General features: G+C 35.6%; 1 protein-coding gene across 1 annotated transcript in view; it reads left to right on the forward strand.

Annotated features, from left to right (window-relative positions):
- Nucleotides 1–7,691, forward strand: part of SGCZ (sarcoglycan zeta) — a 209,134-nt gene extending 201,443 nt beyond the window's left edge. Inside the window, exon 7 of the mRNA XM_065634210.1 lies at nt 7,485–7,691. Within this exon, the coding sequence (XP_065490282.1) occupies nt 7,485–7,691 (207 nt within the window). The remainder of the gene's footprint in view (nt 1–7,484) is intronic.
- The last annotated feature ends 5,741 nt before the right edge of the window (nt 7,692–13,432 follow it).

Consider the following 13,432-nt stretch of genomic DNA (forward strand, 5'->3'; position numbering starts at 1 on the left):
TGTATTATTCTATAAATAAACCATAACCAATGGTTTAAAACAGCAATCATTTACAAGGAAAATGAAATGTGAAGCTCCAGGCTCCAGCTGACTCTATTGGTTCACATAAGAAGAAAAAGAACATTTCTTGTCTGGAAATTCAGCACAATGACTGCTAGTTGACTACTGCATCTTTCACATCTAAACACAGTGCAAAGGTACAGATCAGTTTTGAATTCTGTAGATACTAGATTTTGCTAGGCACAAAAATATGTTAGAATTGAACCTGAAACACACCATCATGTAATGATAACAGGCTTAAAGGATTATTTGATGTTGTCCACTCATTGATCCGACAACTGATTTTAGTGGTTCTGACAATCCTTTGAAGGACAAGGCTGCTAACTAGCCTCCGCTCTTATGAGGTTTGTGCAGCTGCTACGTACTATTGCAAGCAGTTTCTACATAAGCTTTCATTTAATCCTATTGACTATTAAAGACCAAGTAAATAAAAGGAGAAAGATGCAGAGAGGCTTCTCATTTTTACGAATATATTCATATCAGTCACCTTGTCTGTGACCTTTTTCCTGTTTACATCTTTATGTCCTTGTATTTTCTTGTCAAATTACACTCCTTCATAGCATTGTTGGTAGACTATATTTGGTTGTCTCTAGTATAATGAGGGTGATCCCTTGGTGAGTCTTATAGCTGTCACATTAAAAATTAGCAATACTCTTTAACAGAAAAGTTTACTCAAAATCAGTGTAACGGTCAGGAGGCCAAGTTTGTATTTCCCATTTGAGCACAACACAGTTTATAAAGCATACACCCAAGATTATTTTGTAGAGACTAACAAATGCATATAGAACTAACATTTGATATATAATCCTGTCTAGTTCTCTCTCTAATTCCAGGAGATGTATTTAACACAGAGATTTATACTTAATAAAAGTGGAGTAATTTTCACTTGTAAGCCCAACCAACAGTACCATTTTAAAGGTTTGGTTTTGGTGGGGATTTTGTGGATGGCTTTTATGTTCTGAAACAGAAAGAAAAAAAAAAAAACAAAAGGTGGGGGGTGGATTTTCTTTAATTATCTAGATACAATTAAATGGAATTACCTTGTTCCACAAGCTGCTTGCCCTGACTACAGAGGATGGCTGATCAAAGGCAACAACTTTTCCTGGATTAGTTCAATTCAGCCAATTTATGTTTGTCTGAGATTAAATGTTTGCAAAAAAATTTTAAATGTTTGGTATGAAGGAAGGAAGTTCAATAAAAAATAAGCAATGGCAGGCTGTAGAGCTCAAAGATCCACTGTTTATTTACCAAAAATTGTTAGCTGCATTTTGTTTTCAAAGCTCTTTTTCATGGTATTAACCAGCTGACTTGTCACTGTTCTCTGAGAGGAAAGAGATTAGTCGAATTGAAGGGAAATTTTTCTGTGTTTTTTTAATTATTAGTTTCAAGAATTCTATTAAGATGTTTTGACAGATATTTAAAATTATTATAATGCTATGGTATTTTTAAACAAAACCTTTCATTTTCAGCTTAAAAGTTTTAATGTTTAAGTTAATTTATTTGAAAAAACACTTCTATGTAGAAGTCTAAAACCAAAATACAATGTTTCCAAACTACAGTGTTTTAGCTGACCTCACACATCTTTGAACTGTTTGCTCATGGGTAAATTTGGAAGACCAACACCATGAGCTGTTTTATTAGAAAAAGAAGTAATAATTAATCATTTATTACATAAATAAAACTTTTTTTTTCCATTAATATCACATTTTACACCTTGGTCCCATCACCCTGATCACTTATGAAGATATTGAACAGTGTTGGGCCCAATATTGATCCCTGGGGGACCCCACTTGTTACACATTCCCAGTTTGAAAGTGAGCCATTTACCACCACAGCTTCTCGATGGTTATGGAGAGTGCCCTTGCAGCATCGTCAGCCAGCTCTTTTAACACCCTCGGGTGGATATTGTCAGGGCTCATCAATTTGTAGGGATCAAGCTCCTATAACAGTTCACATGCCAATTATTCCTTCACAGATGGTAGCTCTGTGTTTGCATTAACCTGCATTTTCGTTGCCAAGGCCTAGGACCCAAAAAAAGCTGGTAAAGGCAGAGGTGAAGAAAGCGTTGAAAACCTCTGCCTTTTCAGTATTGTTAGTACCTAATTCAACCCTCCTGTTTAACAGCAGGCCAATATTTTCCTTCTGTTCCTCGTTGTTATTTACATACCTGAAGAACCTTTTCTTGTAGTTTTTGACATCTCTGGCCACTTTCAATTTGAGCTGAGCTTTTGCTTTTCTAACTGCATCTCTGCAAGCCTTGGAAGTGCCATTGTAGTTGTCAATGGGTCTTTGCCTGCTTTTCCACCTCTGGTATGTTACTCTTTTGGTTTTAAGCAGACTCAGAAGTTTGCAGTTAAGCCAAAGGAGTCTCTCGCTCCATCTACTTCCCTTACCTTTAAAGGGGCTAAACTGTTTCCGTGCTTCCAGAAGAACATTCTTGAAAAACACCCAGTGCTCACTAGCTCCTCTATGCTCCATGGAAGCTTCTCATGGAATCCCTCCCAACTGAGTTCTAAGTGGGCTGAAATTTCCTCTTCTGAAATCTAAAACTTTTGTCTTAGTACTAACCTTCAGCAAGCTCAGCAGGATCCCAAACTCCTCAATATTGTGATCACTGCTGCCAAGGCTATCACTAAGTCAGATATTACAAACGAGGTTTTCTTTGTTTTTGAGTAGCAAGTCCAGTAGTGCCTCATTCTTAGTTGGCACATATAACACTTGTATGAGGAAGCAATCCTCTGTGCATTCCAGGAACTTGATGGATGACATGTGAGCTTCCAACAAATGTCTGTGTAGGTGAAGTCACCCATAAGAACCAGGTTCTGTTGACTGAAGCTTGCTTAAGTGACCCAAAAATCACTTCATTTGCCTTATAATCTTGGTTTGAACGGCAGTGTTAGATGCCTACTCTGAGATTCCCCTTGGAGACAACTCCTCTGATCTTGACCCAGAGGCATTTGATAGGGCTTCCAGAATTGCTGTAGTTGACTTCTATGCATTCAAGGTTCTCTTTAGCATAGAGTCCTTCTCTTCTTCTTCACTGCCTGTCTTTATGAAACAGCCTATAGCCATCTATCATTATCCTCCAGTCATGTGAGTTGTCCCACCATGTTTCAGTTATTCCTATGATATCACAAATTTCTGACTGGATGCAGAGCTCCACTTCCTCCTATTTGTTCCCCAGGCTGCTTGCACTGGTGTGGGTACACTTGAGGTGTCTGGTCTTCTGGTTCTCATCTTGGAAGGCAGCTAAGGAATATTTGTTGCTGCTCTGGTTGACCTGGCTTATTCCCCAGTTGGTTGCAATGGTGTGAGCATTGCCACTTTGGACCCCATACCTTGAGTTCTTCAGTTTAAACCAAGTTAGTGCTACTATTACAGGGAACACATTTTCAACACACAGGTTGTACAAGATCTTTTGGTATTTTCTGAATATTTACTATATTCACTTTCATCCCAGTCACCACATTAATTTCACTGTTTAACTGTTCCTCAATACTATTTATCATTATGACGGATATAGTTCCAGATATTGTGCCAGCATATGTTTAGATTTTACAGTATATATGCTATCAAGTTAATATTTTAACGTTCCACTATGATTTCTTTTTCTCAGAATTATCTTTCAGATTTAATGAAAGCTAGTTTAGGTGAATGGTTTTAAAATAAATGTCAAAACCACAGATAAATGCTAGAACAAATGGCCTATGGGAACTGAAGTACTGCAATTTATCCTATAGTTCATCTTCACCTTGAGTGTTAAAACATATGCATATGAAAATTATATAGTTGGGTCTAGTGACAAAATCTGTATAATCCTCTTTGTATTTATGGTTCTGATAGTATATGCAGAAGAGCAAAAAGACTTGACAAAATCTTGCACTGTTATAATTCATATTAATTCTGAAGAGCCTAAGGGAATCCAAAAGGTTTATTTAGTGAGATGTCACTACACTGTCGTCATACTGGTTGATGACCACCAACCTTTCAGCTTTTGTGCTTTTCTTACACATTTCTCCCTACAGTAGCTATGAAATATGCCTTTGCAGCTCTGTAGAGTTACCTGTGTAATCAAACTGTCCATGAATATAGTAAATTCTTCAAAGTTTATGAATCCTAACTTTTTCATTTGGCTTTATCAATTTAGCCTATCATCTACTCTCTTGAGAGGATTTAGTCAAGGGCCCGGTGGAGAACTTTCATACATGGAAGGTTCATATGTCTGTATGAAATGACTTGTAGGAATATTCGATTTTTTTTTTTTTTACAGTCTTGCCCTCTGAAAGTTCTCTGTTTCAATTTAGTTATTTGGTTTGTAGATAACCCATATTTTCTGGCTTGTCTTCTTCTCCTTTCTCTCTTCCTGTTCAGATTAACAACACAGTCTGAGAAGCAGATGACTTAAAGATCTCCATTAGCAAAAAATGTATGTAAAAAGAGTGCAATTTTTGCATTCCTATCACATGCCCTACAGGCTAATCCAGTTTGTTACTTTAATTAGTCAGAAATCAGGTCTACTTTTAAATATAGTACAGGGCTAATATATTTTTCTTGGCAATAAGATGCTCAAGATGAAGCCGTGATCTAGGATTTCTAAACTTCAAGTGTTTAGAGGGCATGATGCTGCTCAGTGCTCTGGTCTCTGATCTGAAATGACATTTCTCTGAGTAGCTGCTGCCTTTTCCATTTTGTAATCTCTTGGTCAGTCTCCTACAACATTACAAGAATTGATAAAACTTCTGGTTTTATCCTTGTTTACTTATCTGCTGAGATGTGAAACTCTGAGAAAGAGTGTGACTGGCTTGCGTGGCCTTAGAATCATAGAATCATAGGATCATTTCGGTTGGAAGAGACTCTCAGGATCATCGAGCCCAACCATAATGATGCATATGAAGTATTAAATGGCTTATCTAGTCCCTTTCACAGCACAAAAGATTAGAGAAAGACCATGTATACAGGCACTTCCATTAACTACTGTCATCTAGCAACAGTGTTCCCTCGGAACATAATACTCTGCAGTTTTTTGTCTTGCCACTTCTTCCCTTCTCTTTAAACACTTCATAACAGCAGGCATAAACCAGTAAGTAGTTTAAGTTTTACTGATGTTGGAGGACTTTTCAGCCATGAATTTCAGTTTTTAGCAGAAGATAGGAGCAGAGTGGATATATCCTCAAACGTGGACTATGTTCCCCTGAAATTCCTTTTGTATTGGGCTATTATGATGGTATATTTGGATTCCCGCTTCACTAATGGGTAGCAATGTTGCATCTATAAATTTAGTCTTTTATTTATAACCTTGGCAGCATATGTACAGGGTAGATTTTAATGATGGCATTAAGCCATTTTATTAATCCTCTTCATCTTGGGCTTCTCCAGGGATTAGCTATAGGATTCTGTTTAAATTGCACAGCCTTCCCATATTTCTGCAAAGGCATGGAGCTTGTTAGACTCACTACAGCAGATACACCCTCATAAGAAGCCACTTCAGTTTTTGTCAGATACCATGCCCCATTATCCACGCTGCTCACCAGATGTACTGGGATGCTGCTGGGACAGGATCTGATAGCTACAGCTCAAGATTACAGTCCCATAAAAATCTGGGTCAATCTACAAGGCAGTGTGAAATTGGAAAGCACCACTGGAAAAGCACGCACAGCTATGCTTAAAAAGAGCATTTAATTTAATGAGCAAAATAACTGATCTACATTGAATTGTAATGCACACCAGAGTAAGGTCCGCTGGAGTAAAGTCTTAGAGCAGTACAGTACAGAAAATCTTCAGTGAGGTTCGCAGAAGCATAGCTGTCCTGATGTAAGCAAATGCATAAAAACATTGAGCTCCTCAGAAGAAAAGATAAAGTTGAAGAAATTTTAATCTAGTCTGATCTCTGACGCATAACCCCTCTGATTTTTTCTGAGCTAATTCTTTTTTGAAAATGACTAAAAAACATTCTTTTTTGAATCAAGATGTCTTTTAGAACCATTTGATTTTGATTTACTGATTTCTCATGATCCTTCCCCATCACCACGGCAGCAAAACTGTCAAAACGGCCACTCACACTCTCTCTCAAAAGTACAAAGAGCTAATCTTGTATTGTTGTTGGATTTTCTTATATGTATGTCTTCTACATTGAAGTGTATTTTAATATCTCCTGCTTCAATTTTTTTAAAACAAAAGCATATAAGTGGTCTTTTTCTTATCTTCTTTGATATTCCAAGTGTGTCAGGGCTTACTGAAAATCAGTACTAAAAGTCCAAAAGGGTACCCAGATTTTTTTTGAGATCTATTTCTTAAAAATTATCAAGAGCTGCTGATTAAAAATATATTACATTACTGGCTCCTGTTTAATATCCTGTCGAGTTACTATTGAAATGGAAAGTATTTTATCACAGTCATGTTCTGGCATCAGTATTTGATCTTTCTCCAAGTACAGAACTACACTGAGCACTATTCACTATGAAAGATACACTTATACTCACATAGAGCTTACACTGTTGAATGCTACTGGATTTTTATGCAATACTCCACTATTACTAGATTAATGGTGGATTTGTTCACATTTCTTTATTCCTGATACGAGAAAGAGTGCTCGTTATTACCCACCACTCTTCTCATGATAACGTCCTTTGTTACAATACAGATTCATGAACCTGACTGGTATTTACAGTTTCCTACTGACTTATATTATTTCCAATGGAAGGAGGTTAAAAAAAATACTTTTAATCATATTCAATGTTCAGAAACAAATGGGAATAGCTTGATGACCTTGTTAATAAGAATTTAACCTGATTTTTTTTTCTCTTCTTAACTTAGGTCAAATAAGCTCTTTATTTTGTGCGTATGACTCGGTACCTTTATTTAATTATTCTTTGGATGTAGCTATTGTTAAGCCCCTACAATTTAGCACAGTTCAGCACTTATTTCCAGCTGCTTACAGCAACACACTGGGGAATGTGCTTTAATATCACTTCACACCTATTAAAATACAAATTCTTGCAGAGCAAGAATATGCTACTGCCATAAATGAATAAATTTTAATCATAAAATGTACAAGTGAAATTTGAACCTATTGAAGAGTATTGTAAAAATGTTTTTATATGACACTGCTTGTATTTGAATAAACATGTCAGGTGAAGTATTTGCATATACTGTAGTAACGAGTGTTAATGGGTGTGTAACTAGACTGAGTTGAAAAACAAGAAACATAAGAAATGTCAGCTTTTTTTGTTTCTAAAAATAATTATTACTGCTGTGTATTTCTTATATTTTTAGTAGCCTTTGTAATATTTCTAATAATATATTTCTGATTTTTAAAAATATTTCTGAAAAACTCAGACTCTGCCTCAGAACACATCTTTGAAATATGTCACAATGCTGAAAGAAGTTTACTTACACATTTTTTTCCTTTTTTCCCCCCTGTGTAGATATTTTTAAATGCAGATACAATCCGCCTGGGAAATCTACCAGTGGGTTCCTTTTCCTCCTCCTCCTCCTCCTCCTCACCCAGCTCTTCAGCTCCTCGCCAGACTATCTATGAGCTCTGCGTCTGTCCCAATGGTAAACTTTACCTGTCCCCAGCAGGAGCAAGCTCCACATGTCAATCCAGTAGCAACATCTGCTTGTGGAGCTAGAATGACTCCAGTTTATCCTCACACCAGAATAGCCTTTTGTTACTGTCCCTCTGCTTCACAGTTCTGCTCGGTTTCCCTTGTGACAAGTTCGACGCTTCAAACGGCCTGCAGAGCAACTTCTTCCAGTGTAAGCAGGAATACAGCGCTGCCTTCTCTTGTGGTTTGTGTTGCCACTCAACGTAGAGATGGGAGTGAGATATTCAGAAATCAATGTATTCTTCATCAGGAAACCTGGAACATAAGATCATCTTTTGTCCAAAAGGGAGAATAACACAGGTGCCTTTGCTACATGAAGTGAAGCACATAGTTTTAGATTTTTGCAGGACCTGGATGTGAACTGCACAGATATATATGTACAGTACATAAACAAATTCACCCAGAATCTGATGATGAGATGAATCGGTTCCCCCTGTATGATAAATAACTTTACTGTCTGAAAGCACAATTTTCCATTCATCTCTTTGGATGTAAACTTTTATCCCTGAATTTTAAAAATTTGAAGCATTGTGTGATGCTTGCTTTACTAAACAATTAAATTCAGTAAATGGTTTTTAACACAAAAAGAGACAGAATCCTTCCCTGAGTTTGCTTTCTTTAAAAGTGTGTTGTTACTCTTTGTCTATGAAGTCTAGGGTTTTGTACACTAGATGAATTTTGGAAGTGCTCAGCAATATTACCTTTCAGAGTTAAAAAGACATCTGCTCTTGTTGGCCTTATATAGTATTTTTGTGGCTACTGCATGTGAAGTGATTGGTTTAAACAGAATATACAGTTTCTGGAAAAGAAGAACAGGGTAAAGAGGAAAATACTGATGATATGGTTGTTGATCAGTTTATTGCTCTTCACAAAGTGTTTATAATTGGCAAATGCTAAAACGAGAAAACCTTTAAAGGTACATTTTGTCCATTTTCTAGCTATGTCTAACTGCTGCCATTTGAACACAGTACAAATGTTAGTACTAATGTAATGCGTAATGCTGAGAAGCAATGCACTAAGAACCGGTGTGATATTCGCATTCATTGTTCTCTTTTGTTTATCATCTGCTTCTAAGGTTTTCAAAGTAATAGCAATATATATAAAAACATATTAAATGACATTTAATATTAAAAAGTACATTGATATTACATTGACTTTATCAGGTCTGTGTTTAAATTGTGCAGCTCCATGTGCACTCAGGTCTCACTACTGAATTCCTTTTTTGCCAAGTTTGATGCTGCGATTTCTTTCTTGTATCGATGTTCATACTTGTTTGGCTTGATCGGTAATTGAAATCTCATAAAAAATGCTTTGGTATGCTGCTAGTAAGTTTATCGCAACATTGATTAACAAAAGTATCTTGAAACTTGCAGAACCCAGGACTGTAAAACAGTATAAAAATGTTTCCTATTGGGGAAGATGGCTTGATTACATGAGGTAAGTGTGCTTTTTAATTCTGTCCTTTAAAGTACATTACCTAGCATGTAGCTTTAGAGGGTTCTGAATGTAAGTGAAATCTCCCATGCAATGACAGCTTTTGCAAGGAGCCTATAAGAAAGATAGAGACAGACTTTTTAGCAGGGCCTGTTGCAATAGGACAAGGGGTAATGGTTTTAAGCTAAAGAAGAGGAGATTCAGGCCAGACATGAGGAAGAAATTTTTTTACTGTGAAGGTGGTGAGACACTGGAACAGGTTGCCTAGAGAGGTGGTGGACGCCCCTTCCCTGAAGACATTCCAGGCCAGGCTGGATGGGGCTCTGAGCAACTTGATCTAGTCGAAGATGTCCCTGCTTATTGCAGGGCGGTTGGACTAGGTGACTTTTGAAGGTCCCTTCCAACTCAAACTGTTCTATGATTCTAAGGTAACACTTAAGTAAGGGCAGAGAGTGCAAGTTGGGTATTTCTACGCAATAGTTTTTTTCTTAGAGAAAAAAAATAAAATGAGAAAAGTAATACTGTGATTACATTTGTATTTTATTACCACCTAATAAGGTTGATTTTGTTTTCGCTTCAGGTGAAATTCACTCCTATGCAGAAGACCAGCACAAGACATGTCCACGGCTTGACTGGTGCTTGCCTTTCCTTTGGTTCTCTTCAGAGGTGTGAATTTCACCCCATAGCAAGAATCCTATATTTGCTATTTCTACCAGTTAAATTAAGATTTTAAATTGATTATTTTGTCTCTTCTGAAGAAGGCCGTTAACAGATGATTTGTTATTTCTTTGAGAATTTTATTCTTTCACTTGAAAAGAAAATCTATTAGAAAATATTGCAAGAAAATATATTAGAAGCCTGAGGATTTTTCCTAAGAGGGACAGAACGAGACACAAATGACAAAGGAGATGATAATAAAACATAAGAAAGTGTAGCCATACAATATACACTTAAAACTGTAGGGAAATAGCTGTCTTTTTCTTATGCACACAAATAATAGAATGGTAGTGTGAAAGTCATGTGGATAAATAGTATTTCAGGAGAACATGTATATAGATCTATATGAGGACACAACTATATGTATTCACTATCTGTGCACACCTACATACACTGGTTGCTTAAAAGATGAACCAACATTATAGTGACCAATCAATTTGGTAAATTAAATTGTGGCTTCTTACAAATTGCACACAAGTAGACTAAGATTTTTTTTTCCTTCTCAAGTAAACCCACAGAATGGCTTGCAGATACTTTGTCAACTATTTTCCATTGAGAATTTCTTGTTTGTTTGATCTTCACCTCTGTGATTACGTAACTGTAATATGTATGAAAAAGGTTTCTGCTCACTGGATGGAAAAACCCAGCCTTTATAAATTTTACACAAACTTGGGTGGGATAGGTAGGTAGAAAAAATAAAACAAAACAAAAAAACCCCAAAACAACAACAACAACAAAAAACCAACAAAAAACCCCAAACAAACAAAACACACACACCAAAAAACAAAATCACATGTTTTGTTACTAGTTTCATTTTAATAGCAAGGCTGGAATAATTTGCTACTTTATATGAAGAAAACTCAGGGCAGAGGTGCGAATGGCATATTGGACTCAACAAAACCAAGCCAGTAAGTCCACAGAGCTCTGCACTGTCTAGATTTTCCCTTCAGTCTGAGGTAGAGAGTATTTGAGAGTTTTAGCAACCTATGAGATAGCATAATGAGTTCTCATAATGTCTTAATATTCTGGTGAGTTTCATAATATTGATGTTTTACTTTAAATCCACTGAAAACTGTAAGAAGGGAAAAATCTCAGTTTTCATTTTAAGGCATATTTCTAGCCCACATGATTTCAGAGAGTATTGGAAAAGTTATTTCAGCATGCTTAGAGAACTAAAAAATGTAAAGACCAATAATCTGTAAACAGCATCTTAATTCCTGAGTGGAAGGAGAAACAAACCCAGCGGTTTTGAATGTTTGGAGCTGGCAGTAGTGAAAACCTCAATAGTAGAGCTCTTCCATTTATAGTACAACACAAAAATATCAGAAAAATGGCATAATCCTGCAATGTCATTTCAGATGGAAGGAAACTAAAAGATCTCGGCGCAAATACCTTTTTAAAACACGGATCTATAGCTGTGATATTTCAATGTTGGTCTTATAATGTTGAGGTCATTGTGTGCAAAGGCATAGGAAAATTTCAGATTCTTTTTGTCTCCTTCCTCATAGATTCCTGGTCCTGTCTCCAAGTTATTTCAGTCTTTGTTGGCCATTTATAATATCTAACATTCAGGTTATGATTAAGTGCCAGCTAATTTTTCTCTAGGTAGAGTGCTTATCTGAATGAATATTTTGATTGTGTATTTTAGAAAAGAGGTGCCATGTCTTATTCTGGTTAAGACAAGAGTTTCAACTCTTTTTAAGCATTAATGTTAGCGCAATTTTAAAAAAAGTCAGTGGCTAAAATATTCCTCTGAGATTTTTAGTACTATATTAATACATGTATCAAATAAAGCTTCTTCTTGTACTAGAATGTTTGTATGAGAATGACTAAGATGATATTGCAGCTGTTTGACTTCTTCAGGGTGATCCTTATGAGAAAAACAAAATATAAGAAAAGACCTTATTAGCTACATGTATTTAATATATACAATAGATTTATCATCTGTAAAAATATCTGTGTCATGATATTATAGGATACTGTCTCTTTCTTGTTTAAAAAAAGAAAAATAAAAGCATCAGCCAACCTCTTGGAGCACTGTTAGCTGTATGGTTTTGTATTGCAGTTCATTCATTGGTTGAGTGATAAGACCAAAGACTGACACTTCTATTATATCTAACACTATGACACTGCTGCTTCTACTAATTCTGTTGGAATGAAGAGATGACAAGTTGTAATTACAACATGAAATTTTAACATAGTTTAGATTTGTGCAGCATTTTGAGCTGTAAATTGTTCACTTTTTTCCAGGATTTAAATTCTTTTGTCAGTGTGGTACAATTACATTACTGTTCATGCATACAACGATCTGGTATTCCTAAGAAAACGAAAGAGTATGTATTCCAAATATGCCAAGACATTGCTTGTTTCAACTGAAGTTGTACTATTTTGCTTGCAAAAGAGTGGCTTAACTGGATAATGGAATTCACTTTGAACTATTTTAGATGCAGAGGGCTATTGAAGTTACAGCTGTGTTGAAGTTACAGCTGTAAATGTCTAGAAGGATTTAATGAAGGATGTTTAAGACATGCAGTTGCTAACACTGTGTATTATTTTTTATGGGCTTTTTTAGATTCTAAAACATTGTCTAAATAAAAATAAAAAATAACCCCCCCCAAACATTAGACTACGGATTTGTTATCAGCTGATTCACTGTAATGCATATGTAAGTTGGTTCGAAGTTTGAGTGTCATATTGTTTCAGTCAGTACTCAGTAAAGGTCTGCTAACCATTTTTGTTTTATAACCTTCATGTTAATTATTTTCTTGTGTATATAAATATATAAAAAAAGATGGGAACTATTTTCTTACACATTCTATGCAATATGTTTGTAAAACTGCAATATTACCAAAATTACAAAAGCTGTGCTTTTGTACTCTCTTGCTTTATGTAAAACAAATTGTTTTTCTATTTAATGGACTGTCTGTCTTATGATTGTAGATAGCTGTTCAAAACCAGTACATTGAACCTTTAAGATTTTTTATTTTATTTTCCTTGGACTTTTCGTTTTATGAAAATTATAGCAAGGTTTTGGAAGTTGGAAATTGCTTTTTCTTGGAAAGCTAGAACTTTTACAGCATGTAATTAACACGGTCAGTTTGAATTCTCTCCTGTAGTACTTTCATTTGGTCTTAGCATTTTCATCAGGTTCTAGTATATAACCATAAATAAATGTGATACATAGAATAAGAAACATGTCAGAACCCATTTCAAGAATAATCAAGTAGGAAACTTTTTAAGAGTGAGAGGAAGATGTAGGATAACTGATGAGAAATTTTCAGTTTTTCTGCATATTTTAATTTGATAGTTTTTTTGTTAGTATGCTTTTGCTTACCTAAGTCTACATTAGCCATATGGTAATAGCTTTATTTTGGTTTTCACTTTTTTGTCCTCACACATGTTATGCTAGAGTTTTATTTCCAAAAAAACCCCACAAAACACTGCATTTAAATGCAATACATAGGTTAAGAAAAAACAATTTTAAAGAAGTATAGGTTTTATTTTTACATTGGCATTATTAAAGTTAAAATAACAGTGCTGCATCTCATCTACTGTACACTCAAGATCCTTTGTACCTTGCCAGAGTAAGCATAGGCTGTATGTTTATGTTTAAA

Source organism: Caloenas nicobarica, chromosome 4 (assembly GCF_036013445.1).
Source record: "Caloenas nicobarica isolate bCalNic1 chromosome 4, bCalNic1.hap1, whole genome shotgun sequence".
In the NCBI taxonomy this organism is placed as follows: Eukaryota; Metazoa; Chordata; class Aves; order Columbiformes; family Columbidae; genus Caloenas; species Caloenas nicobarica.